The sequence below is a fragment of the Malaclemys terrapin genome, chromosome 1, assembly GCF_027887155.1.
Source record: "Malaclemys terrapin pileata isolate rMalTer1 chromosome 1, rMalTer1.hap1, whole genome shotgun sequence".
Lineage (NCBI taxonomy): Eukaryota > Metazoa > Chordata > Testudines > Emydidae > Malaclemys > Malaclemys terrapin.
The window spans coordinates 5,063,462-5,091,427 of record NC_071505.1 but is presented as its reverse complement, the minus strand read 5'-3'; the positions used below and the strand labels follow the sequence as shown (position 1 = coordinate 5,091,427).

General features: G+C 58.3%; 1 protein-coding gene across 1 annotated transcript; it reads right to left on the bottom strand.

The window, feature by feature from the left end:
- Positions 1 to 27,966, bottom strand: SMO (smoothened, frizzled class receptor). Its single transcript, XM_054013101.1, has 12 exons — positions 27,660 to 27,966; positions 15,899 to 16,104; positions 13,909 to 14,118; positions 13,504 to 13,676; positions 12,913 to 13,132; positions 12,167 to 12,290; positions 10,056 to 10,148; positions 9,260 to 9,368; positions 8,226 to 8,411; positions 6,905 to 7,053; positions 5,020 to 5,154; positions 1 to 3,783 (listed from the first exon to the last, which is right to left on the bottom strand). The coding sequence occupies exons 1-12, from the start codon at positions 27,922 to 27,924 to the stop codon at positions 3,173 to 3,175; spliced, it is 2,481 nt and encodes an 826-aa protein (XP_053869076.1). The 5' UTR covers positions 27,925 to 27,966; the 3' UTR covers positions 1 to 3,172.

The following is a 27,966-nucleotide window of genomic DNA, read 5'->3' as shown; positions in this document are numbered from 1 at the left end:
TTGAAACATAGCAAATTTAATACTGATAAAAGCATTTTTTTTTCTTTTAGACAGAAAAATTAACCTGTGGAACTTGCTGCCATTGGATATCACTGAGACCAGGAGTTAGCAGGATTCAACAGAAGTTTAGACATTTACATGAATAAGAAACACTGACAGATATAAAACATGTTAGAAAGGATAGGAGACCTCATGCCTTAGGGCCCAGTCGGCTTAACACTGCCAGGGTCTGGGAAGAAACCACATTGAAGGGCTGATTATTCTATAACTGACCACTAGGAGTCTTACACCTTCTTCCAAAGCATTTGGTATGGGCCACTGTCGGAGACAAGATACTGAACTAGATACACCTGTGGTCTGAACCGGTCTTCCTATGATCCAGAATTCCTACGTTCTTATGGAATCACTGACCACCTTAATTCCAGCTTAAAGCCTGGGCATTATATTATTTGGAGGGACCCACTTAGCAGCATGTGCATGTGTCAGCCGCTGTATACTGGGCCCTATACAGGAATTTGCAGTGTAGAGCCCTCAGTGAGATAATTAGCATCAGGAGAAGCCAAAGACACTTCGATGCTTCTCCAAGCCTCTTGCACCGGCAGAGCCAGGCTAGGAGTCTTGTCAGGACTGAAGGAGAACGCCAGCTCCAGTCCCCCCCGGAACTTTGGGGGAGTTCAGATCTGGCTAGAATGGGCTTGGCTGGTCCTCGCCCTACAATGGGCCAAACTGGAACCCTGGGTCCAGACCCGCCCCTGAAAACTACATCTTCAGCCCAACTTTTCAGCTCAGCCCCTCCCGTGGGAAGAGACTCCCTGCACGCCGAGAAATGCCATGAGGAGAGACTGCCTCCTGGGCCTGGGGCACTGCCAGCTGGAACCCAGCGGCTCATGAACATGGGAAATGAGCTGTTTGTGGCAGCCGGACTTTTTACACCCCCTGGAAGTTCCACGTTTGAGTTCTGGGTCAAAGGTCGAGCTGGCTTTTATCTGCATCTGGTATAGCTCCCCTGACCCCTGGAGATCAACCATTCCAACAGACAGCAACTCAGACCGAGGGGAGGGGTTAGTACCAGCAAATCTTCAATGCTTCACCCGAGGGGCGGGGTTAGCCCTTGAGAGACTCCGCCCCTTACACAGATGGGGCGGGGCTTGCACGAGAGACTCTGCCCCTTAAGTGAAAACAGCCATGACACACAACCCATTTAACCACCAGCTCTTGAGCAAAAGGGGATTCCAACCGCCTGGCAGATTCTGAGGGCGCAAGTGCACCAGAAAAAAAGTTTTCTTTGCCCTTTACGCGGCCCCAGCGTGGGGAACACGCCCCCTCCAATACAGCCCTTCTCGCTTCAGCGCTGAATGGGTGAAGCCAACACAGCTGCTCTCGGCCATCACTGTCAGCCAATCAAAAGCCACTTCCCTACTGCTTGGGATGTTGGGACACAGGAGGAATAACGCTCCCCCCCAGCAAGAATACATCCTCTGAGGCTGCGTCTTTGGGAAGGGGATCCCGGTAACCAAAGGGAACACAAGTGCGCGGCTCTGATACAGACGAAGGGCCGTCGCAGTTCTCGGTTATGTCCTTTTCAATCCGGAGTGACTCCACTGGCGGGATGGGGGGCAGAACGGGGAGCCCCAGCTTAGAACGGGGCACATTTTGGGTGTGGGAAGGGCATTCATGTTTTATATTCCACAGCAAAAAGCACAGTAAACAAGATCCAGGCCCAAGACAGGCGACATGACGCGCTCTGTACGGGATTTCCAGCTGGGACATCCCTTTTACGGCCTTCAGCCCTAGTAAACGTCTCTATACAGATACCTTAAAAAACCAGTAACACAACGGAAATATTTAAACCCACTAAGTAGCATCGAGGGGTCCAGTTAGCTTCCTCCGCACACAGGGATGGAGCCTTCAAAGGGGAAGGCCGAGTGTGTGCTTGTTTTGAACTGGTCCCCATCTAGCGAGCCAGGAGGATCTCCAAGAGGGGTGTTAATAGAGAGAGATCAAGGGGGACTACAAGTTCCAAAATGCAGGGGATACAAATCCCAGCATGCAATGCTTCGTGAGAGCCGCATGGAGCCCTACAAGCTGGGACTCCTTGCCATCCAGCAGCTCCCATTCAGCACACGTCTGGCCCAGGCCTCTGGTTCCGGGGCTGGGTAACGTGGCCCCGCCCCCAGGGATGCGTCCCAAGGAGGGTTGTGCTGATTGGCTGAGTCACTGAGGTTGATGCTGGTGACAACGTGTTACACGCGCCGCCCCTCCCTGTACAAAGTCTCCACCTCTCCTGGCAATGGGCGAAGATCCGGGAGCGACGCGGCTCCAACGCTTCCGAGAGTTTAATAGACAGACCCCTAACTAAACTCTCCGGCCGTCTATTACAGCTACCATTGCTCAGAGCCGCCAGCCCCTTCCTTTCAGCCCCTGGGGTGGTTCACGGGACAGCCAGAAGCTCTTGGGATAAGGAAGCCACGGGATCTTCTCTCTGCCCTCGGAGAGGCTCCTCTCTGTATAGACCCCCAGCCTCCCTGATACCAGGCCATCAAGGGACGTTTCTCTCCTTCTCCAAGGCTCATCCCCACCCCCAGGCCAAAGATCAGGGAGCGAACGCAGCACCCAGGTGGGGCAGAGCTGCCGGTGGAGGAGTCCTCAAAAAACTCCATGCAGCGGGGTGAAGAAGGGAACAATCCACGACTCCATCTGGGAGCTGGGACATCCTGAATCCATCCCACAAGCCCCGCAGGAGCCCGGCCTCTGGGGGCATCACCAGCAAACATCCGTTTGGTTTTGTTTCCGTCACCCGTGGAGCAATAAATAACAATGCCTGGCGGGCCCCGTCCAGCTGCCGTTCAACCAGCCGAGACGAGGGCTGGCTCCCTCCCGCGGGCAGGACGGGCCGAATGTCTCGGGTGGGAAGATCGGCAGGGAGGGGCCCAGGAAACCCAGGATGGGGAAGGAGTTCAAAAGCAGCCACAAGCTACCAAGGAAGCGTCAAGGTTTGCAGCAGAGAAGAACCTGCCTCTGAGCGAAAACCGTCCCTGGTTGAAACGCGGAGCGTGAGTTTTAACACTACGCCTGTATGCTGGAGCCCTGCAGGCTCCTCCATTGCTTGTGTCCCCATGAGGTGATCTCCAGGGCTTCTCCAGGCACGGAAAGGGTCTGGGTCCCTCCTGGCCTAAAAGTCGGAATCGGCATCCAGCAGCTCGGCGTTCATGAGGTTTGTCTGGGAGTGGATGGGGGCGAAGCCCGCCCTTCTGCCAGGAGTCCTCGGCCCGCAGGGGATGCTCCCGCCGGGCAGGGGGCCGGGATCCAGGCCCGCGGCGGGGGGCCGGAACGAGCCCATGTGCTGCTGGTGTGCCAGGAAGCACCTCACGCTGCCCTCGAGGGCCAGATCTTCCTGGGGCCCGGTCTCGGGACAGAAGGGGTGGCTGATCAGATGGAAGGCGTCGTGTTTCCTGGACCTGGCGGGGTTGTCCCGGGGGAAGAGGCCTTCGTGCTGGGAGATGCTGAGCCTCAGGCCAGGGTAGGAGCCAGGGGGTGGCACCTCTTCCCCAAGCTGAGACTCCCTGGGGTTGGAGACCAGGCACTTCTGCCTTGGCAGCTTGGGCAGGCGAGGGATGGCGCTGCGGGCCGGCGGGGTGAAGTAGCCCACGTCGCAGATGGTGGGCTCCAGGGGGCAGACTTCCTTCTTCTTCCTCCTCTTCTTCTTGCGGCTGGCTCTCTTCTCCAGCTCGGGCGAGATCTCTGCATCCACCACCCACAGGTTCGCCCTCTCGTCCGGCGGCACTGCGGGCACGAGAGAGGGGAGACAGGGTGAGAGGGTTGGTTCGCTGTTAAAACCCCACGGGAATCTCAGCGACCGGGACGGCTGGAGACAGACCCGAGAGCGGGCACAGCGTGAACGTGTGCGATGGAGCCTTGTGCTCACCCAGCTCGGTCACTGCAACCGTCCCAGCCCAGAGATTCCCGGCCGCCCCAGCCCTGCCAATGGCCCTCAATCCCAACCCCTGCTCCTTACTGGTCCCGTCATGGGGCCCCTTACATGGCTCTGCCCATGCCCTGAATCCCAACCGGCAGCCCCCTGCAGGCCCAGCCCTGAGCTCCCCCCAACAGCCCCCCACGCTCCTCACTCCCGACCTGCAGCCTCTGCTATCCCAGCCCTTGGCTTATCCCCAATAGCTCCCCACGCTCCTCACTCCCGACCTGCAGCCCCCTGCTAGCCCAGCCCTGGGCTTCCCACCACACACAGCTCTGCCGGTGCCCCTCAGTCCTGACTTGCCTCCCTTCCCTGCGCTGCCAGGCCTGCCCCTCCCCTGAGCAGAGGTTATTTGGGACGTCAGGCGGCATTTTTAACCCTGGGTTATTACAATTCATAGCGTCTCCGCCAAATTCCAATTCACAGAATTATATCTCCCCTGGTTCCACACAGCAGTTGCCGTCCCTGCCTTTCCTGTGCCGTGAACCCACTGAACAGTTGCCACGTTCCACCCCAGAAGTGGCTGCATTTCCATGGCTGTGGCGCAATCCCTCTCCTATCCCTGTGATTTCACTCCTTGTATCCCCAGTCTCACAGCACACAGACGGGGGGGTGGATATCACCACCCTTGTTTTACAAGGGGGAAATGGAGGCCCAGCGTGAAGCAGTGATTTGCCCTAGGTTAGTGTCAGGGCAAGGAGGAAAACCAGAGAGTCTCCTGATTGCCAGTCCAATGCTTCCCGTCTAGAAGTGGAGTGCAAAGCTGGCCTTGTGGCTAAGGCACTGGGATGCAGGAGTCCTGCATTTGATTTCTGGCTCTGTGGACCTTCATCTTTCTGGCTTAGTTTCCCAACTGCCGGAAGCTAGATTGCAGGGCCTATCTCTCACTATGGGGCTGAGCAGCACCCGCCACCCAGGGGCCCTGATCTCAACAGAAACCTCTAGGTGCTCCTGGGACACAAATTACCTTGCGCAGACGTGCGCAGTGTCATGACCTCATCGCCTGCCCATCTCCCTCAGCACCCCGCGCTTTCCCAGGGACTCACCGGGTGTCGCCACGGGTGTGACGGAGATGTCCTGCGGCAGGATGGCCCCTCTCCTGGCCACCATCTTGGTGACGTGCTGGGCCCAGGCCGAGGATACGTCAGCTGAGGGCTCGTTGATGTCGAAAGCCAAACCAGCTGGGGTGAAAGCCAGAGAGATTCTTACAGCCCCGCTCAGCGGAGGGGGAATCCTGCAGCCTGAGCCGGGTGGGGTGGGGTGGGGGGGGGATCTTCACTGATTCACCCCAATCTCCTGCCCCGGCTGATCCCACAAGCAGCCCGTTCTGGAACCAACGCCCTGCGTTCCCGTGGTGACCAGGAGGCCTCCCATTCCCACACGATGTCCCCAACCCCCAGAGGCTGGCCCCTGTGCTAACGGCCCTGCAGAGCGAGGATGCGTTTTCCAGCTGCCCAGGACCTGAGAGCCCAGAGGGTCTTTGCCCGGCTTTTACATGACGAAGCGACGGCCAAACGGGCCAGAAGTCAGCCTGAGGGGCGTCTGCACAGCCCTCCCTACCCGGCCCTCCAGACAATTTTGCAACCCCGATGTGGCCCTCGGGCCAAAAAGTTTGCCCACCCCTGGTGTGCACAGACAGGCAGGATGAGCCAGTGGTTAGGACACAATTCCCTACTCTGCCACAGACTTCCACGGGCGAGTCACTTCACCGCCTTCTGCCCGACGGGGATAAGAGCCCTGCCCTCTCAGGGACGAGCGAGGGTGATTCCACTAAAGACTCGGAGGCGTGTCCGATACTACAGCAATGTGGGCTGCACAAGTTAGCTAGACAGAGACGTTTGCCCCCTGCGGTAACGTCCTTGGACTCATGGAGTTACGCCAGGTGGGAACTGGGTACCAGGAGCAGATCTGTTGGGTAGGGCAGGGCCATTTCTGAGTCAGTCACTTTTCTGACGATGCTTTTAAGGCGTAAATAAATCCTGCCGCTTGTCAGCTCCCTGGCACGGGGCCGGGATACTGCTCTAGGGCAGCGGTTCTCAAACGGTAGCAATCTGCCGACCCCTATTTTGATTTTAAATTTTTCATGGACCCCCAAGGCTCAGCCCCAGACCCTGCCCCCACTCCACCCCTTCCCCCAAGGCCCCACTCCACTCCTGTCCCTCCTCTTCCCTGCTCCCCCGAGTGCACCCCCCCACTCCTCCCCTCCCCTCCCCTCCCAGTGCCTGCTGCACGCCGCTAGACAGCTGTTCCCCGGCGTGTCGGAGGCGCTGGGAGGGAGCGGGAGGAGTTGATCAGTGGGGCCCGTGGACCTCCTGGCTCCCAGTTTGAGAAACGCTCTAGAGAGATAATAGCCATTGATGGCTATTAGCCAAGTGGTCAGGGATGTAACCCCAGGCTCTGGGTGTCCCTAGCCTCTGTCTGCCAGATGCTGGGAATGGACGAGAGGGGACGGATCACTCAGCGGTTGCCTGTTCTGTTCATTCCCAGCATCTGGTATCAGCCACTGTCGGCAGACATGATACGGGGCTGGATGGACCATTGGTCTGGCCCAGTCTGGCCGTTCTTATGGACTAGTTGCTGGCCCCCTTCAGGAGCACAGGGATTCAGCCAAACACTTAATAACAAGACAGCGGGATGGGCGCGGTCAGACTGGGCGTTACGGGCTGGTCTCAGCCTGCGACACTCTGGGGCAACAGAAGCGGGGGTGCCCCCGTGCGCTCTCGGCAGCGCCCTCTAGTGAGGGCGGAGGGAGGTGCCTTCCTGAAAACCACGGCCCACGTGCCCCACAACAAACCTGGGACCACAGAAGCATCTTCCCCCCCAGATTGAGAAGCAGTGGGGGCTGCAAACCTGCCACCGAAGAGGGGGCCGAACTCCAGGGGCGGTGGTGTGTGAAGCCCCCATGGTTCCCCCCCCCCGCCCGGGACGTACCCACGGGCCCGTCGTGCGAGACGGTGCGCATGCTGAAGGACACCTCCTGCTCCGGGTTGCGCAGCAGCTCCTTCCGCTTGGAGAAGGCCTTGGCGATCATCTTGCTTTTCTTGATCCTCTTGGGCTCGTCGTCGCTCTGGCCGGTCAGCCTGTGGGGGAGGGAGGGCACGGCACTGATCCTCTCCAGCGGGGGGCTGGAGATCCACAGGCGCCCCCCCGCCCTGCACCCCCTAACTCCGGATCTGCTCCTCCTCCGCAGTGCCACGCGGCTCCCCTCGCAGCCAGGCCGAAAGGGGGCACTGCAGAATGGGGTCTCAGACCCCCGCTCTGGATGGGGGAATACCTTCCCCTCCCCCCCACCTCTTTAATGGGCATCTGGGGCTGGAGGGGCAGCCTGACACAAACACCCCCTATGGGGCCACATCCAGGTACGACACGGGCAGTGCTGGCTGCACAAGCTCTCCCCTCCCCCCCGCAGACGTGTCTCGCTCCCGAACCAGAGGGGCCGTAGCTGGGGGGGCCCCGGGAATTCAGCCTCCAGGCTAGGAGCTGATGAGCCATCCCTGAACTAGCCCAGGCGAGCCACATCCGGTGATGGGCCCGTCCTGTGCTAGGCTCCAGCCAATCCACAAGAAGGTCTGGTGACCCTTGCTCCAACCCTGCTCCGACCCCAGCCTCGTTCCCAGCCCTGCTCCGACCCCGGCCTCGTTCCCAGCCCTGCTCCGACCCCGGCCTCGTTCCCAGCCCTGCTCCGACCCCAGCCTCGTTCCCAGCCCTGCACCAGCCCTGCTCCGACCCCGGCCTCGTTCCCAGCCCTGCTCCGACCCCGGCCTCGTTCCCAGCCCTGCTCCGACCCCGGCCTCGTTCCCAGCCCTGCTCCGACCCCGGCCTCGTTCCCAGCCCTGCTCCGACCCCGGCCTCGTTCCCAGCCCTGCTCTTGCTTTGTTCCAAACCTGCTCTTGACTCCAACCTTTGTCTCCAGTGCCTGGCCTGGTTGCCACCGCACCGACCACTAGGCCCAGCTACCACTGCTCCTGTCACTAGGCCTGACCCTCCCCAACTCAGCTTCTGACACACACCACTCTGTGCCTCTCTGCTGGGAATACACCCCATCCCCTAGGAACCAGCTGAGACCCGCCGAATTCATCACACATGGGCCACCAGACAGCTGCCGGATAAGGGCAGCTACGGACCTGGGCTGGACTGTGTCTTGGGGGCCTTGGGCACGCGGTGCCCCCAGCTGAACTGCAGCTCCTGGGGCTCAGGGGAGACAGGATCCTGAGACCCCAGTAGCTCTGGGCTGGGGAAGGGCTGCTCCCACCTGCACCACGTGCGCTTCCAGATGAGGAGGGTGGCTTTGGTCCACACCCAGGTGCTCATGGAAATGCCGGTGCCGAACATGGCAAAGAGGTTGATCTTCTCCACCAGCAGGCTGGGCCGGTTCTTGATCTCGCAGTTTGGGATCGGCTTGTTGGTCTGGATGGCGATCGTCACGTTCGCTTCGCACCTGCGGCAGAAACACGGCGCATGGCGGCGGGACGAAGAGCAGGGGCTAAAACCCACCCTGACCGGGGCAATGGGGAGCCGGGGCAGCCGGAAAGCCACCTCCCATCCCCCATTCGTGAAGCGCTCTCCCCTTAGCGCTGCCAGATAAAGGGCAATGACACACACCCCCTGCAAGGAGCGGCTGCTGATTAGATTCAGGGGCTGAGGCCCCTTCCCACAGCTCGACGGCCCCCAACAGCTGCCCAGATACTGCGGTGATGGGGGCCACGCGAGGGCAGGGAGTGGCTGGCAGCTGCAGGAGCGCCACATGACGGGCTCTCTGCAAAAGGTTTCAGCAGAAGCCCCACGGTCTGAGCTTCGGGACCACCCTGGCAGGGAACGACCCGGCACCGAACAGAGCGACGGGCTAACGGGCCCATCTCGGGTTCCTCACGACGCGTCTCCCCGGGATCAGGCACGTCAGGGTGCCCCCGGTCCCCGTGCTGCTAGGCCCTGCTCCCCGCTGAAATGGGAGCGGGCCCAGGGCCACGGACGGCCCGCGCAGTCACGCCCCGACGTGCCCATGAGGGGCGACACGGGGGCCAGCCGTGGCATCCCTCGGGGACTGCCATTCCCATGGCATCAGGGCGGGAATTCACACAAGCAGCCAGGCTTCCGCGTGGGGAATGGAAAGAGCGTTGTCACGGGACCTGGTGGCAGAGGGGAGGTCATGGAAAGCATCACCTTCTTCCAACACGGGGCAAGGAGCGATACTGGACCCCCCCGAGGCTCTTCCCGCCCCTCTGGGTGGGGGCTGGGGGCGCCTGTTAAAGGGACGGGGGGGCGGGGGCACAGCCTGTCCCCACTTACAGAACATACTCCCGGAAGCTCCGCTCCCACTCAGCCTGGTTGAAGAAGTCGTAGAAGTGGCAGGCGAAGGTGATGAGGACGAAGCCGAAGGCCAGGAAGCCGAAGATGCCTGTAAGGAAGCACCGAAGGGCCCGGGGGTTATTCCCACAGCCCCAGGGCCAGGACGCAGCATGTTGCCGGCCAGAGGGAAGCCCTGATGGAAACACGATCCAGGAAAAGTGAAGGGAGGGGTCAAACCCGGGCTCCTTCCGTGCCTCTGATGGGGTCCTCGTCTATATCAGCTGCACCCGCTCCTAGCGCGCCTTTCGGCCCAAAGAGCTTTACATACCGGCTACACAGAGGTGACGTTACCCGGCAGTGAAATGCAGCCACCTCTGGGGAGGACCGTGGCAGCTGTGTAACAGCAGCGCTACACCAGTTTCGGACCAGAAAAGGAATAATGCAGCCAACCTTCCCAGGGAATCCGAGGGCGGCAAAACGCACTCCCTCCGCTGGAGCTGGGTGAACTTGGCAGAGAGGCTCCGGGAGTGGCCAGGACCTGGTTCTCGTTCCTTACCTGAACAGCGGCGCCTCCAGCAATCCCAGGCCAGGCTCGTGTTCACTATGGACTCAGAGGCGAGAGCGCCCTCAGTGAGTCACTCGTACCCCTCCCTGCCAGGGCCACCGCTTCGTGCTGGCCCTGGGTTTCCCCGGGAGGCTCCTACCCAAGGCTGGCCCTTTGGGACGGGCGAGCTCACGGCCCGGGGCAGAACGCCGGCAGCGAGGCACGAGCCGAGCCCAGACCCACCCAGCTTACCCAGCCGTAACATGGTCTCGTTGATTTTGCTGGCAGCTTTCTCGCTCAGCAGGCCGGGGTGGTTGCTTTTGATGGAGAACAGAGTCATGACACCTAGAACAGACAGACAGCAAGACAGGTGTGTCAGCCGGGACCAGGGCTGCCGGATCAAGCAGCTAGGAGCACCCCGGAGCACCCACGGACTCGGCGGCTATGGTACGTAGAGCATCACATAAGAATGACCATAATGGGTCAGACCAAAGGTCCATCTAGCCCAGTATCCTGTCTACCGACAGTGGCCAGTGCCAGGTGACCCAGAGGGAATGGACGGAACATGGAATCATCAAGTGATCCATCCCGTCACCCATTCCCAGCTTCTGCCAAACAGAGGCTAGGGACACCATCCCTGCCCATCCTGGCTAATAGTCATTAATGGACCCATCTTCCATGCACTTATCTATTCCTTTTTGAACCCTGTTATAGTCTGGGCCTTCATAAAATCCTCTGGCGAGGAGTTCCACAGGTTGACTGTGCACTGTGTGAAAAAATACTTTGTTTGTTTTAAACCTGCTGCCTATTAATTTCATTTGGTGACCTTCTAGTATGTGTGTTATGGGAAGGAGTAAACAACACTTCCTTATTTACTTTCGCCACACCAGTCATAATTTTATGGACCTCAATCATATCTCCCCTTAGTCATCTCTTTTCCAAGCTGAAAAGTCCCACTCTTATTAATCTCTCCTCATACGGAAGCCGTTCCAGACCCCTAATCGTTTTTGTTGCCCTTTTCTAAACCTTTTCCAATTCCAGTATATCTGTTTTGAGATGGGGCGACCACATCTGCACGCAGTATTCAAGGTGCGGGCGTACCATGGATTTATATAGAGGCAATATGATATTTTCTGTCTTATTAGCTATCCCTTTCTTAATGATTCCCAATATTCTGTTTGCTGTTTTGACAACCGCTGCACATTGAGTGGATGTTTTCAGAGAACTCTCCACAATGACTCCAAATTCTCTTCCTTGAGTGGCAACAGCAAATTTAGACCCCCTCATTTTATATGTATAGTCGGGATTATGTTTTCCAACGCGCATTACTTTGCATTTATCAACAGTGAATTTCATCTGCCATTTTGTTGCCCAGTCACCCAGTTTTGAGAGATCCTCTTGGAGCTCTTCGCAGTTTGCCTGGGACTTAACTATCTTGAGTAGTTTTCTATCATCTGCAAATTTTGCCACCTCACCGTTTACCCCTTTTTCCAGATCATTTATGAATATGTTGAACAGCACTGGGCCCAGAACAGACCCGTGGGGGACACCATTTACTTCTCTCCATTCTTAAAACTAACCATTTATTCCTACCCTTTGTTTCCTATCTTTTAACCAGTTACTGATCCATGAGAGAACCTCCCCTCTTATCCCAGGACAGCTCACTTTGCATAAGAGCCTTTGGTGAGGGATCTCGTCACAGCTAAATACAAGCTTGGCTGGTTTCACCCACATTTGATGCCCCAAGAACAATTATGTGAGTGAAACCAGACAATCACAACGCTCTCAAATGAATTCTCCCAGGAAAAGGATAAAAGACAAAAACGCCCTCTCACGTGTGGGCAAACACTTTTCGCAGAGCGATCACTCCATAGCTGACCTCTCAGTCCTCATCCACAAAGGAAACCTGCACACCTTCAAAAGACGAGGCCGGGGGCTTAAATTCATAACTCTGTTAGACACTAAAAATCATGGACCGACCAGCGACACTGGATATATGGCTTATTACAACAATCTATAACCCACTAACAATCCCCCGCCTCGCTGCCTTCCTTCCTTCCCATGACTGGAGGAGTATTAATGGGCCACTTCCCCTTGAATGGTCCCTTAGAATATGTGCTAACTACTTATGCTAGACTATCTGTTGCTCTTGTATTTAGCTGTGATGCTCTCAGTACCGTTCCCAGACCAAAGAGCTCTGGGTAGCTCAAAAGCTTGGCTCTCTCTCCCCAAGAGAAGTTGGTCTCATAACAGCTATTGCTTCACCCAGCTAAGGGATTGACTCCTTTGGCTCGGGGGACAGCGTTTCCTGCTTTCGCACGGAAGGTTCCCAGACCAAACCCCGCTGGGTTGTTAGCACCCACCTCGGATCAGGAAATAGCCTCCCACGATCAGCACCAGGCCGATGGGAGCCAGGACGAAGCCAGCGCGGTACCGATAGTTCTTGTAACCCACAAAGCAGATGCCGCTGACGGAGTCTCCGTCCACCTGGTCGGGGAAGAGTCATCAGTGTCCATCCTTCCCCAGCCTGGAGATTGGGCTGGGAATCTCATGAGAACGGGCTGGGAAACCAGGGGCTGTGCTGTCCCTTTACAGGGTGAACCTGGTGCCCATCCGGTGACGTGGCAGCCTATGGCTCTGCCATTTGGTAGACCCAGGTTTTGTAGATGACCCTGGCGTCGGGTGCTTACTGGGGAGGGAGTGGGAGGGAGATGGAGGCTGGTGCCCCCTGTGGGTCAGTTTGAGCAGCCTGGGTATGGCCTTTGGGAGCATGGGCTTGGAGATAAGCAGGGCCCCATCAGTGCAGGGAAGGCACGAAGTGGGGAGGGAGCCAGGAACATGGCGGGGACTGGGAAATGCTGAATCTCGCCTGGAACACACAGCTGATGTTCAGATACAGGGAACCTACAGGAGGGCCACAGGCAGCGGGGTCAACAAATGGAGTAGGACTGAGATAAGACGCTGAGCTGGGATGGTTCCTGCTCACCAATAAATGGATCACCCCCAGGGCAGAGTGGCGGGACCTTCCCCCTTCCACTGAGAGGGGAACATCCCTTAGGGTGCCCAGGGTGGGGTGGGCACAGAGGTCTCCACGCTGGGTGCCCCGTACCTGGGCGACGGCCAGGATGGCGACAGTGAGGACGAAGGGGATGGACCAGGTGACCAGGTGGAAGTAGGAGGTCTTGCCCAGCAGCGGCTGGTAGGTGGTGCCCAGCGCTTTGAAAGAGGTGTGCCAGGCGTAGGTCAGCATGACGAACCAGATCACGCCCGACATCAGCGAGTAGTAGACGATGACGAAGATGATCACGCAGGAGAGCGTCTCGTTGGAGCTGGGGAGGCGGGACGGGACAGGACTAGGGGGTGGGAGGGAGTCTCTCCCCCATCCCCTACTCCACTCCGGCTTGTTCCTGACAGAAGATTCGTGCTGGCCTGGCTCAGCACCCAGAGTGTGCCCACGCCCCCTGACAGCACCTTGCAGTCTGCAGGGCCCCATCACCTCAAGGGGCTGTGAGCCAAACCCTGATCCTATGGAAGTCAGTGGGAGCTTTGCCCAGATCCCCAGCCCTGTTCCCAATCCCACCGGTTCCCTGACCACATCTGCTGGGCCTGGTGCCTACGGCACTGCCCCTCCCATAGGGAGCGAAGGCAAACAGACGAGGGTGGGGGTGGGGGTGGGCCCGCCCCCAGCGGAGGTACCTACGTCGGCTCTCCCAGCCGCATGGTGCCGTCGGCTCGGCACACGATCTCGCCGCGGGCCCCGTCCATGAACTGCGCCAGCCAGCCGATGCTGCCCACGAAGAAGCAGGAGTTGACGTAGAAGAGAATGACGGCCGGGTAACGGTTCGAGTTCTTCCAGTCTGCAACAAACGTGGCCTGGGGCGGGGAGGAGGATGGGAGAGAAGAGCCGGCAGATGGGCCGGGGGTCTATGGCTGTGCATCACCCATTCCTGCCCTTGCTCCAGAGCCCTACTAGTCAGCCCCACAGCTGAGAGCAGCAAAGGCTAACGCTAGCCACCAGGGGGGTGCTCTGAGCCAATGCAGATTTCACTCTGCCCCACCCCGGGATCAGCTCCCAGCCGGCAGCCCCCCCGCCCGCTCCGCTCACCAGGGTGAAGAAGGTGCAGAAGATGGTGACGGAGCTGAAGGCGGCGATGTACAGGTGCATGTCGCGGTGCTCGTGCTCCGTGAAAAGGGGGTTCTGGCACTGGATGCCGCAGCCCTCCACGTCCTCGTACCAGCTCTTGGGGTTGTCCGTCTGCACCAGCGGGGCCTCGCAGTGGCCCGAGCTGTTGAACTTGAGGTTCTGCACCTCGTTCTGGGGGCGGGCGGGGTCAGAGAAGAAAGGAAAGGGATCGTTAGGGGTCAGAGGGACGCTGTCAGGAGAGGACGACCTACGCTGAGGGCTGGGAACCAGGACTCCTGAGTTCCTAGTCCAAGATCTGCCACTGACAGACTCCTGGCCTTTGGGGGACCCACTTACCAGGCCTGCCTCAGATAGGGATTACTCCACACCAGGGAGGTGGTGACGCTGAATCCGTTGGGTGAAACCCCGGCCTCGCTCAAATCAATGGCGGTTTTGCCATCGATTTCCATGGGATCGGGATTCCAGCCCAGAGTCGGTAAAGTCCCTTCCAGCCAGTCCTTCTTGTGGGATCCTGCACTAAGCCAGCGTGGCCTGGAAGCATTTCAGTTCTCCCAGAGCAAGGCAGGGGGAGGGATAGCTCAGTGGTTTGAGCATTGGCCTGCTAAACCCAGGGTTGTGAGTTCAATCCTTGAGGGGGCCATATAGGGATCTGGGGCAAAAATCTGTCTGGGGATTGGTCCTGCTTTGAGCAGGGGGTTGGACTAGATACCTCCTGAGGTCCCTTCCAACCCTGATATTCTATGATAACTCTGCGAGGGGAAGGGACGTGGGAGGCGGGCTGGAGAGGGGTCAACACAGAGGCTCTGCCAGGAAGGGGCCTGGGGCAGAGAGCCATGGCAATCTCCCCCCACCCCCAGTCAGGGTTAGAAGAAAGCCAGTCTCGCTGCGGTTCTGTGCCAGTCACAGGACGCTTGAAAACTGACCGTCGATAACCCTCATCCTGGTCTCGCTGAAGCCGTAACACCCCCCCCCCCCCCCCAAATACTTCGATTGCCACCAATTTTTCTAAAACTTTTCCCCTCGCCAAACACACGGTTTGGGCCTAACCTACGTGACTGTGCCCCTAAAGGGAGATTTCCTGTCATCAGAACAGCGGCAGGAATACCTGGTCCCTCACATTTATACACCACCTCCCAGGGAACCTCCAAACTACTTTCCAAGGATCTCCCAAGCACTGCTGAAATGCAGCTTCCTCAGGTGCGGAACAGATTTGCTCAACAGCGTACAACAGCCCTTTAGGGAGGGAAATCCGGAATAACTTCACTGAGATTCCCGGGGGGATTTCGCTGTAGACAGGAGATAACTGTCCGCTTTGTTTTGATGTCCCGGGCACAAAACAGCACCTCTAGCCGCACAGCGCCCCCTAGCACCATGCAAGGGCATTAATTCAGTACCAACTGAAGGAAGAGCAGCTAACACCACTTCCTGCAACACCAGGGTTTGGCTTAAGGGCTTCCCACCCAGGCGAAAGGGGCTGGACTGACAGCCCTGGAACAAGAGGCCTTTGGTTAGTTCCAGAACAGGCAGAGCAACGTGTTTCAACCGTGCACAGGGCAGGTCAGTTGCTATGGTCCAGCCCATCCACGGGACCAGAGGAACCGCTGGATGGAATCAGATCGGGGGGCCAGAACTGCGGCTGGCCCTGCTGTCTATATAAAACATCTGATCCTTTGCTATTTCTGTGGATGGAGAACCTCCACGGCTACAGGGAGCCAACGAGTGCCGCTTGCGGTAATTCCTGTGATGTGACCGTCTTCTACGAATTGAATTGAGATCCACCAACTTATGGCCATCAAATGACTCATCGCCACAGCTAACGCTGCCCTCCCCACCCAGGATCGGCACCCCTCCCCTGGCTGCACAGAGGGCGCTGGAAGAAGCCCGGGGACAGGCCGGCCGTGCCGTCGGCTGGACACCAAGCACAGCGGTGAGGTGTAAGACCCCTGCTTACCGGGCAGCCCTCGGGAAAGCGGTCTGTGGTGCACTTGAGGAAGTCGGGCCAGCCCCGCTCCCGCTCCACGATGGTGCACGGGCCCCGCGTGGCCTGGCACAAGGTCTGGCTGGGCAGCTCCACCTGGCCGTCCTCGCACTTGGGCATGTACACGGCGCAGAGCAAGGGCTGGATCGCGTCCCAGCAGCGAGGGGCGTTCCGCAAACCTGGCCGAAGGAAAAAGAGCAGTGGGAACTCGGCATGGGCTTAACACAGTGGCTCGGCACCGCCCTCTAGTGGCTGAGCCAAGTGACTACAATAGCTAACCACCTACAGCTCAAGGAGTTACTCTGTTAGTTCAACCAGGACAGGCCTGTGCTTCTGGTGCTGAAACTCCCGGTTCAATCCCCGATGGCCACCACAGTATCTGTACACGTGCCACTACTGGGACATGCAATGGAACCAGGTAGGTCTGACATGCTCCATCCAGCATCGGATAATGGCGCACACACAGCCAGTTTGTTACCCCCTAGCTCCCAGTCATAAAAACTGGGGTTTATTTTTGGACCTGCACTGTTAAATGGTGCAGGGAAAAGATCAAACTCCCAGCAAGCAAGTCCCCACAACACTCCTCCACCCTTCCTCTATCTCCCTTAATCAATCAATTAATAGCTGTCAGGACGGGCTAAGGTGACCAGATGTCCCAATTTTATAGGGACAGTCCCGATTTTTGGGTCTTTTTCTTATATAGGCTCCGATTACACCCCACCCCCATCCCGATTTTTCACACTTGCTGTCTAGTCACCCTAACCGTGGCACTAATAGACCCTCAGTTCTCAGCTATTCCAGCTGTTTCCTGTGTCACAAATCCACCGTATGGCAAGTCCTCAGATTATTATTTTTAGCATCACGCCAATACGTTGCCATTTATAGCACTCTGTGAATGATCTCCACATGCGTCACAAGGCACCGACATAACGCACCAGTGGAAGGCAGCCACCTCTGGGGTGGAGGAGGACAGCAGTAAGGAGAAGGGTATTTGGGGCTAAGATCACAGGGGGAATCCTCCTTTCTTAGGACAAGCACCATGGGACGGTCAGCCTCCCCGCAGCACAGACAGGGCTTTTGAACCGACACCTCCTGCTAAAGAGACAGGCCCAGCGGGTTACATAAAGCAGGGATGGCCAAACTGACTGTCCGAGCCGCGTACGACAATCGTCAGAAGTTTGAGAGTCGGGGTGCCCCTGCTTGGGTTTGGGGCTTCAGCCCTGCTCCGGCCGAAGCCCTGAGCCCCAGCAGTCATGCCCTGTGGGGTTCAAGCCCCTAGACCCCCCTCCCCGCTGGGCAGAAGCTGGAGATGAGGTGACACATGGGGGTGGGCATGTGGGGTCACGTGCCCCCCCCCAGATTTTTGCCAGGGTCACACGGTGCCACCAGGCCCCCTCCCTGCGGCCGTGGGGAGAGGCAGCGGCAAACAGCTGGGAGCTGCAGGGAGAGCTGCTGATTTTTGCTGCTGCCTCTCCCTGCGGAGCTAAAGCAGCGGCCCCTCCCTGCAGCTCCCAGCTGTCTGCCGTAGCCTCTCCACGCCGCGCTAACACTGGGAGCTGCAGGGACTAGGGCAGAGGTGGGCAAACTACGGCCTGCAGGCCACATCCGGCCCGGGGGACCCTCCTGCCCGGCCCCTGAGCTCCTGGCCCGGGAGGCTAGCCCCTGGCCTCTCCCCCGCTGATCCCCCTGCCCCGCAGCCTCAGCTCGCCCGGCCGCCGGCGCAAGGCTCTGGGCTGCGAGCTCTTGCCGGGCAGCGCAGCTGCAGAGCCGCGGCCTGACCCGGTGCTCTGAGCTGTGCTGTGGCGTGACTGGCTCCAGCCGGGTGGTGCGGCTGCCTGTCCTGGTGCTCTGGGCGGCGCGGCTGTAACGCTGCCAGCCACCGGTGCTCCAGGCAGCGCGGTAAGGGGGCAGGGAGCAGGGGGGGTTGGATAGAGGGCAGGGGAGTTCGGGGTGGTGGTCAGGGGGTGGGGGTGTGGATAGGGGTCGAGGCGGTCAGAGGGGGGCAGGGGTTCCAGGGGGCAGTCAGGAAGGAGAGGGGGGGTTGGGTGGGGTGGCTGGGGGCAGTCAGGGGCAGGGGTTCCGGGGGTGGTCAGGGAGAAGGGGTGGTTGGATAGGGCAGGGATCCGGGGGGGGACAGTCAGGAATGAGAGGAGGGGTTGGATGGGGCGGCCGGAGGCAGTCAGGGGCGGGGGTCTGGGGGCGCTCAGGGGACAGGGAACGGGGGGGTTGGATGGGGCAGGAGTCCCAGGGGGGCCGTCAGGGGGCTAGAAGGAGGGGTCAGATAGGGGACGGGGCTGAGCCACACCTGGCTGTTTGGGGAGGCACAGCCTCCCCTAACCGGCCTTCCATCCAATTTTGGAAACCGGATGTGGCCCTCAGGCCAAAAAGTTTGCTCACCCCTGGACTAGGGGCTGCTGAGTGGAATGGGGGGTGGGGGAAGTAGGGTAACCAGACAACAAGTGTGAAAAATCGGGACGGGGGGTGAGGGTAATAGGAGCCTCTATAAGAAAAAGCCCCCAAAATCGGGACTGTCCCTATAAAATCCGGACATCTGGTCACCCGGGAGCGAGGGCATGCCTGGGGTATGTGACTCAAGCTGTTGGGGAGGGTGAACATTTAAATTGTGCTCCCTCCACCCTCAGCAGGCACCAGTCGCCTCTGGCAGCTGCCCTGAGCTCCACCACCCCACCACAGGGCAGAAGCCCCGAGCCTCCCCCCACCAGTGGAGAACAGAGGGGACATGGGGGGGCTCCGCAAGCCGCACTTTAACCGTAGAAGAGCCGCAAGAGAGTCGCGAGCCCCGGTTTGGCCACGCCAGGCCTAGGGTTCCCTTTATCTAGCCAACGAGGAAGACAGGCTAAGCTGACTCCGCTGGGATTTGAACCTCCAGCTCCAGGGAAATGGGTAGAGCACGGAGCCGGTTATGAACTGAATTACCCCTTAGTTGCCAACGAAAGCCCTACTTTAAATAAAAAAGCAAGAAAGATGAAACGGAGCAAGTGGTCGAATGGCTCCTCCCCTAACCTGGGCCCCCGCCTAGGCTGGGAGGGCAGCTTGGCCCCTGAACGGGGACGACCCCAGGGGATCCCTCTCCCCAGGAACAGCTCTTCAGTCCTCCGGCTCCCCGTCATCTTGTATCAGTACCATCCGCCGCACCGGGTCAGCCCATCGGTCCAGCTGTTTGAAATCCATTGTCCCTCGGTGACCAATTACTGAATCTCCCGTGAAAGGCCAAACAAATACCCCACAATGCACCAGGACAATTGTACCAACACTGTGGTGTGGAAAACCCCCTCCCCCCCGGTAGTGATGAAAGTGCAGCTCCCCAGCGGCATCGAGGCCGCGGTCCTGAGCCTGCAGCTGCTTTAGTATTTGGCTTCCCTGGCAGTGCAGGACGCTCGGTATCATCTCCGATCACAGGGCCGTTCCCTGCTGTCTCAATACCCACTGGCCACCCTCTGATGGGAGCCGCGTGCCTTCATTGCCAGCCGAGGCCCATCTGGGCTGGGGAGGCGGGTGGAAGATTCTGTATCTCCTTCCCTGTCTCTTGAGCTCGGTGACTGACGCACTGAACGGCCCAACCGGCCCCGTGGGCCAGGCTGCTGAGGGCGGTAAGGGCAGCCCCTGCAGGGACACGGCTCCTCCTGCCGCGGTGGTTTGCATGGGTTCGGTAACCAGTGGCCGGCTTGCAAGCAGGCCCCGTGATTAGCCTGGCTCCGCAGCCCTCCTGCTAATGGGACTTGTTGAGATCAACAAGTGAGCGATTTGCACGGACGCTGGCAAAGCGGGTGAAGGATCACAGAGATGAGCTCACTGCAAAAACACCCGGGATACCAACGCATCCAGAACACGACGACATCTAAACACATGTTCCCTCGGCAGCTTCTTCTCTTTGCTGGCCTCTCTGCAACGTTAATTAACTTTGTCTTCCCCTTCTCTCTCTGTAGTGAATTATTGCTCCTTATGGAGAAGACAGTCTGGTCTAGTGCTTAGAGCATGGGCGCAAGTGTCATGACTAAGGCTCACAGAGGTCACGGAAGTCGCAGCAGGAGTTTGGGCGTGGGGGGCTCAGGGCTGGGGTGCAGGGTGGTGCTTACCTGGGGGGGCTCCCCGTCCCCAGAAGGGAGACAGGAGCTCCCCTCCCTCAGCGCCTAGCTCCACGGGCTGTCCCTGCCTGCAGGCACCGCCCCTGCAGCTCCCATTGGCCGTGGTTCCCAGCCAATGAGAGCTGCAGAACCTGGGCTTGGGACGGAGCGGAGGCAGCACATGGAACTAGGAGCTGGGGTCCCCACTTCCCAGGAAGGGAGCCTGCCCCAGACTCACCAACCCCCCCTCCCAGCACCCGCAGCACACCCCAAGGCCGCAACGCCCCCTCAGCACCTGCGATGCCCGCCTGGGCCACCACTTCCCCCCTTGCTCCCCCAAGCACCTGCAAGGAGCTGCGCCCTCCCCCAAGTTTTGATCGGGGGGTATATAGTAAAAGTCATGGACAGGTCGTGGGCCGTGAATTTTTGTTTATTGCCCGTGACTTGTCTATGACTTTTACTGAAAATACCCATGACTAAAATGTGCCTTTAGTCATGACTCCTGGGTTCGCGTCCCAGCTCTGTCATTGACGGACCGTGTGATCTCAAGCAAGTCATTTAAACCAGTGGTTCCCAACCAGGGCTACATATACATCAGCTCATCTAGATATCGGCCTAGTGTTACAGCAGGCTGCAAAAAAAACCACCAGCGAAGTCAGTACAAACTCAAATTTCATACAGACAATGCCTTGTTTAGACGGCTCAATATACTGCGCACTGAAATGTAAGTACAATCTTTATAGTCCAATTGATTTATTTTACAATTCTACGGCAGAAAGGAGACAGGCAGCGTGTTTTCGGTAATAGTGCGCTGTGACACGTTGGTATGTGTGTGTCTGATTGTGTAAGCAAGTCGTTTTTAAGGGAGGTGAAACTTGGGGGAACGCAAGACAAATCGGACTCCTGAAAGGGGGACAGTCGTCTGGAAAGGTGGAGAACCACTGATTTAAACCTCTTGGTTTAAAAGCGGAGCTTTTAAGGGGCCCGGGTTTCATGGGTATTTAGTGAGCGCGGTTCCTGAGCTCACAGAGAAGCGGGCGTGGTTCCCAAGGAGCTGCAGTGTAAGTGAGACACAGACAGTCTTGTACGTGCAAGCAGGCGGAAGGCTGTACAGTGGCTAAGGAGCGTGCCTGCGTCTGGCTGATTAACAGCAAGAGCGAACAAGCCCTGACAGGTGCTGGCCTCATGGACTCGTACACCAGAACCAACTTTGGCGGAAGATTTGGACACGGAGACGGAAGCGGCCTGGTGAGTCCCACAGGAGAAGGAGGAGATCCAAGGGGTAGCGGCCTGGAAGAAGGTGGGAAGAGAGATGGGCGGGCAGGAGCTGAGAACAAGGATGGAGGGAGGAGAGGGTGTTGCCGTGTGGGGACTCGGAGGGGAGGCAGCCACTGAAGCACACGGCGAAGTGAACGTAGAGGCCGAGGGGTGCGGCTCACGTGATGGGAGTGGAGGAGGCATCCAGGCTGGGCACAGGGAACTTTTCAGCAGCAACTGGGCGAGGAGGCAGAAGGGAAAGTTCAGAGCAGGCGTCCCCACCTGAAATGTGACAGGGGGACATCCTGGAGGGGGATGAGAGGGGAGCGTGAGCACAGACTGGGAGGCGAAGACGCTTATTTGGGGCTGAACTGCTGAATCCTGCTGTTTGAACCCGAACGATCTGAGGTCTGGGAAACCGGCCTTACAGCGACAGGCTAGAGACCCTCAGTCTATTTCATTCACCCAAGACAAGGCGAAGAGGTGACAACGATGGTAGGGGGAAGACATTTGCTAGCAGAGGGCTTGGCTGTCTAGCCGGCCTTGATTCTGCAGCCTGCATTAACCACGCACCAGCCACAGAACGCTGAGGCTCTTCGACTCACTGTCTGTGCTAAACGAGCCACAAACACACCCAGATAAGACACACCCGAGAGCCTCTCTCCTCTCACTCCTAGCAACAAGCAGACCACGCATTCTCAGCGCCAAGGGGAGTCCGGTCCAATGGTCAGAATATGGACCTGGGCGCCAGGACTCCTGGGTTCTATCCCCACCTCTAGGAGCGGACCTGGTTTCACTCCCAACTCTGCCACTGATTCTCTGTGTGACACTCTGCCGGTCACATCACCCGCCCTGCAACTCGGTTTCTCCACCTGCCAAATAGGGATAACACTTCCCTAGCTCACCGACGTGCCTGTAACACGCACCGAGATCCTCAGCTGGAAGTCACTAGAGCAGACCTAGGCATTATACACACCAGGGTTAAATACACAAACATCCGATATTGATCTTGGGGGTGTGGGGCTCATCTTATAGGCTGGCCACTGGGCTGACTCCAGGGGGGAAAGATCTATCCTCTCTGCGTTCACTCCAGCTTTCCTGCTCCGCTGCAGGGCCGTGATCACGGGGCTGGGGGTACAGCCGGGGCACCCCGTGAAGAAAGAAAAGGCAGCTCCCGGATCACCCCGGGAAAGAGCACGTCTTCCCTCTCTGCATACAGGAGCTTTTTAGTACAACGTCTGCCTGGAGTAGGAGCCGTCTGGAGAATGCCCCAGTGCACCGAGCCACTCCTCACTTCATCCGCCAGTCCAACACACACTGTGCGAGCAGGGGAACGCGGGGCCCCCGCACCCCTTTGCTTCCCAACAGGGGCGCCTTTCCTCCCTCCACACAGGCTCAGAAGAGAGGCTGGGGGAACCTTCCCCTCCCAGCGGACACCGAGGGCTGGGGAAGGGATCCTAGAACCATTGCCAGCCAGGAGGCAGGGCTGGCCCCTTTCCAGAGAGCTGCTAACGCACCGTTTGCCTGCGCCTGTTGGAATCTGCGTCAGCTGATGCCCTAGGCCCCAGTCTGCTGCCGCTGCCCAACCCCTCCACAGAACGTCACAGTCCCTGGAGGATATCTAGCCTTGGAGAAAGGCTGGCATTGCTGGAAGAAGATTTCTGTGGCAACCGCATGCCAGGTTTTCCAAAGGGCTCAGCACTGGCCTAATTCCACTCTCACTGAAGTCAATGAGACTCCCATTGGCGTCTACGGGAGCTGGATTAGGCTAACGCGGAGGGGTTTTGAAAAGCCCAACCCGACAGCTTCTTCAAGAAGTGCAAGCCGCAGAAAACCCGGCTGCCCGCAAAGAAGTCGTGACGTTGGCTGAGGAGACTCACCCCCGCTGATCCAACGACCCAGCTCCGGCCGGCTTCCAAAGAAACCTTTAATGCTTTTTGTATTTAGAGATTAAAATAAAAAAAAGTCAAATTAAGCCTATGCACTACTTGGCATTGAAACCTAAAGACACGTTCGAAGGGGATCCAAACAGAGCCGGGAGCGGAATGGGTCTTGCTAGCATCTGCAGATCACTGCAGCTAAGGGAAAAAAATGACCTGTCAGTGCTTCAGGCCACGAATTGAGGGAATCAGGAATAAATTTCTTCCCATGATTCAGTGTTGCTCTATATTCACAGAGTTCGAGGCCCGACGGGGCCATTAGATCAGCCTGCCCTCCTGTGTAACCCAGGCTGTGACATTTCCCCCCGTTTCCTCCGGGCTGAGCATCTGACATAAGTGTATCTTCCCAAAAGGCCTCCCTCCAGGTTTGATGTGAAGACAGCAAGAGCTGGAGAATTCACCATTTATTAAAGACGACGTTAGGACCCCGTATTTCCTCCCCACGGATATCCTTATACGCTGTAATCAAGTCACCTCTTAACTTTTGGACAAGCCAAACGGACTGAGCTCTTTCGGTCTCACTGTGAGGCATTTTCTCCAGCCCTCGAACCACTTCTGCGGCTCTTCTCTGCCCCCGCTGCAATTTTTCAACATTCTTTTTAAAACGCAGACGCTAGCCCTGGACGTGGTAGTCCAGTATTTTGCCATCGACAGAGGTAAAATCACCTCCTTTCGCCTATTCCCCACCCGGCCTTTATGCATCCCAGGCCCATGTTAGCCCTTTTGTCACAGGATGGCACTGGGGGCTCACGTTGAGTAGCTCGCCCACTTCCACAGACACTGCGTCCCAGGATGCAGTCCCCCATTCTGTGCCTATGTCCCATGTTCTTTGTTTCTAGGGGTAGAACTTTGCATTGGTCTGTATCAAAACACATATACAGAGTTGGGTTCTCATGCTGCACCCATCACCATGGTATCGGCGCGCCAGAAATACATCGTATGGTCCTTTTCGTCTTCCTCTAAAGCACACGGCATGCCAGATGAACCACTGGTTGACTCAAATATGGGCATCTCTACCTTCCTAGAGCTATAACTCCCCCCGTCCCCCGCAGATATCATCCTCGTATTGAGGGATAGCCGACGAAAGCTATAACTCAGGCTAATTTGGGATACAGTGTCCAGTGGGCACAGCTAAAGAAGCATCCAATCACACTAACCAGGCCCTCCAGCACAGAATCAGAGACCCCTAGGGTTAGAAGGGACCGCAAAGGTCATCCGGTCTAACCCTCTGCCAGGAGGCAAGATAAACCACCCAAGACAGATGGCTACCCAGCCTCTTTTTGAAAACCTCCAGTGAAGGAGATTCCCCGACCTCCCTAGGCGTCTGTCCCATTGTCCTCCTGGTCTTACAATTAGCAAGAGTTTCCTGAGATTTAATCTAAATCTGATTCCTGGTAGCTGTGTCTACAGGCAAACAGTCCAAAAAGGAGAATATACTAATAGTAACAGCGCAACACGAGTTCAGGCAGGGACAATAGTAGCCATGTATGGCCCTCATACACTGCAAGCCAGTTGGTGCTGTTCGTTTCCTCCATCTATGATACATGGACGTCTTCCATCTTTAACGAGGAGGCACATCCTATGGACACTGCTTGCCCCGCGTCCAATACCTGGCCCCGTTGCATGCAGGGCTCCGTAGTTTCGACAGTATGCACACAGATACTAAAGCTGGGGCCAGCTTCAGTGCGCACCAGCTAATGCAAATTAGATTTGGCGCGTGGGATCCTGGCAGATTGCTAGTGCAAGCGTTGGCAGGGGAAAGGTTGGCTGCCCCCACGCCACAGGGTGCGCTGATGAGTGCTCAGAACGAACGGGGCGCACCAGACCACCGGGGCAGCAAAAGCTCGTTTCGTTCGGCGAGCCGTGATTTGATCATGGCGAAACCCACCCGACGCACTCAGAGAGTGAAGTTCTCCATTCAGCCACCCACCAGGTACAGCCAGGACAACAGCCCCAAACCAGTGTGTCTAACTCCCGACACCCGCCCCAGGAGGCTTTCACGGCCCACTCTCTTGGGAGCTCTAACGAGGGGGCCACCCCGGTTTTGTTTCCTAGGAGTTGGGCTGAGACCAGTGTCATATACCAGGTGATAACTTACAGCTCCTCCTGACACCAGCCAGGTCAGAACTGGCCTGCTAGAGATCCAGGAAAGAGACAATGGCTCATTACCAGCGACTCTCGACCTTTCCAGACGACTGTCCCCCTTTCAGGAGTCTGTTTTGTCTCGCGTACCCCAAGTTTCACCTCCCTTCAAAACGACTTGGTTACAAAATCAGACAAAAATACAAGCGACCCAACGCTCTATTACTGACAAATTGTTGACTTTCTCATTTACCATATAACTGTAAATAAATCAATCGGACTATAAATATTGTACTTACATTTCAGGGTAGAGGATATCGAGCAGTCTAAACAAGTCATTGTCTGGATGAAATTGGAGTTTGTACGGACTTCGCTGGTGCCTTTTTTGCAGCCTGTGGGCAAACTAGGCCAATATCTAGATGAGTCAATGTACCCCCTGGAAGACCCTTGCGTACCCCTGTCCTAAGCCACCCAATTCCCCCAGCTCCCGCATTTGCACTTGACCAATTCCCTCTCCATCTTTCCACCCTCATCCTCCAGGGACAGCGGCCTTTGGCGGGTTCCCCCTCCAGGGCTGGGAATCAGCTGCTGCTGCGACCTGGATTCATGGAAGCCCAGGCTCTGTGGAATTGTCCCTGGTAACTGCTGGCTCCTACCTGTTTAGATTACAGACAACAATGGAAGGTTGGTCTTAGCCCTCCTGGCTGCAGGGAAGAACACTGATTTACTGGGGCAGAGCAAAGCCACCCTCCCTTCTGCCTCGCGGATCAGCTGTGAAACTGCCCCCAGCTCAGTCCTGAGGGCAGACCAGCGGCCGGAAAAAACCCAGCCTGGGACTCTGGACCTGGCTGGAGCGCGTGGCACTGGCAGAGCAAGAACCACTTTCCCCTTTGCACTTCCAAGCGCAGACCTGCTCAGGGAAGCCACCGGTGGGAATGACCAGTTGCTTTCCCGGCCACACCTGCACATCCGAGCGCCCCACCCAGCGTGCCATCCCCCGTCCCACATAGCTTGGCACTGTCTGAACCTAGGGTCACTGTAGGGCTGGTGTGACGACATACTGTGCGCTGCCAGTGGGGACTGAACCCTGGATCGTCAGCACCAAAAGTACAGACCTCCGATGCTCGCGCGAAAGGAATCCTGCTGCCAGCTGTAGAAGGCTCTCACCACTTAGGTAGGCCCAGCCACTTTAAGCTGGTGCATTACAGCAAAGGGAATAAAGGGAGTCCAGGATACATCTGTAAGGAGAACTACACTCCCCTGTGACCTGCCCCCCCCAATTCCCCAAGCCCCCTGTGAGCTCTGCTTCTCTCCCCACTGCCGCCTGCACTCGCCCACCCAATGCCCAAGTGATCTATCCCTGTATGGTGTGCCCTAAAATACCCCCTCCTTTTAGACCCACTGGCCCCGTAACACCCCTGTATGGCCTGTCCCCATGCTCCTCCAGGCTCCCTCTGAACTTGTCCTTTGCCCCCCTGCCCTTCCCCCAATACCTCCTGCATTTGCCCCCAGCGCCCCATGATGTGCCCCCTCCCCCAAGCCTCCTGTATGACCTACCTCTCCCTTCCCCCATGACCTGCCCCTTCCCCCAATGCTCCCTACATGACCCGCCGCTCCTCCTGAATTTGCCCTGCCCCGTGCATTTGCCTCCTGGCCCCATAGCCTATCCCTCTGCATTGGTCCCCAGCACCCCATGCCTTGCCCACTCCCCCTGCATTACCCCCCCAGCACCCCATGCCTTGCCCGCTCCCCCTGCACTGGCCTCCAGCCCCCATGTTCTGTCCCCCCCCACATTAACCCTCAGCCCCCTATGTCCTGCCCCTGCATTGGCCCCCAACGCCCTGGCCCTCCAGTCCCCCATGCCCTGCCCCTGCATTAGCTCCCAGCCCTCTATGCCCTGCCCCTCTGCATTGGCCCCCCATGCCCTGCCCCCTTCCCCTGCACTGGCCCCCAGCCCCCCCCCGTGCTGTCCCGCCCCACATTAACCCTCAGCCACCTGTGCCCGGCCCCTGCATTAGCCCCCCACCTCCCATGCCCTGCCCTCCCCCCCTGCATTAGCCCCCCATGCCCTATCCTCCCCCCCTGCATTAGCCCCCCATGCCCTATCCTCCCCCCTGCATTAGCCCCCCATGCCCTATCCTCCCCCGCCTGCATTAGCCCCCCATGCCCTATCCTCCCCCGCCTGCATTAGCCCCCCCATGCCCTATCCTCCCCCCCCCTGCATTAGCCCCCCATGCCCTATCCTCCCCCGCCTGCATTAGCCCCCCCATGCCTTGTCCCCCATGCCCTGCCCCCCACGCCCTGCATTAGCCCCCCATGCCCTATCCTCCCCCGCCTGCATTAGCCCCCCCCCATGCCCTCCCCTCGTACCGGACCAGAGCAGCAGCTTGGCGTGCGCCTCCTCCTGGGAGCCCGAGTCGGCGGCCAGCAGCGTGGAGGTGGCGGCGTAGGGCAGCGCCGAGCCCAGGCAGGCGTTGGAGCGGAGGCGCTCGCAGGGCGCCGCTCGCTTGCAGCGGTCCCGGGCGGCCGAGGCGTTGAGCTGCGCCCCGCGGCAGGCGGGCGGCCCCGGGCCCAGACTCAGCTGCAGCAGCAGCCCCCAGAGCAGGGGGCCCCGGGCCCAGCCCGCCGGGGCCATCCCCAGCCCCCCGCGCCCCTCCTCGCCTCCCCTAGGGCGAGC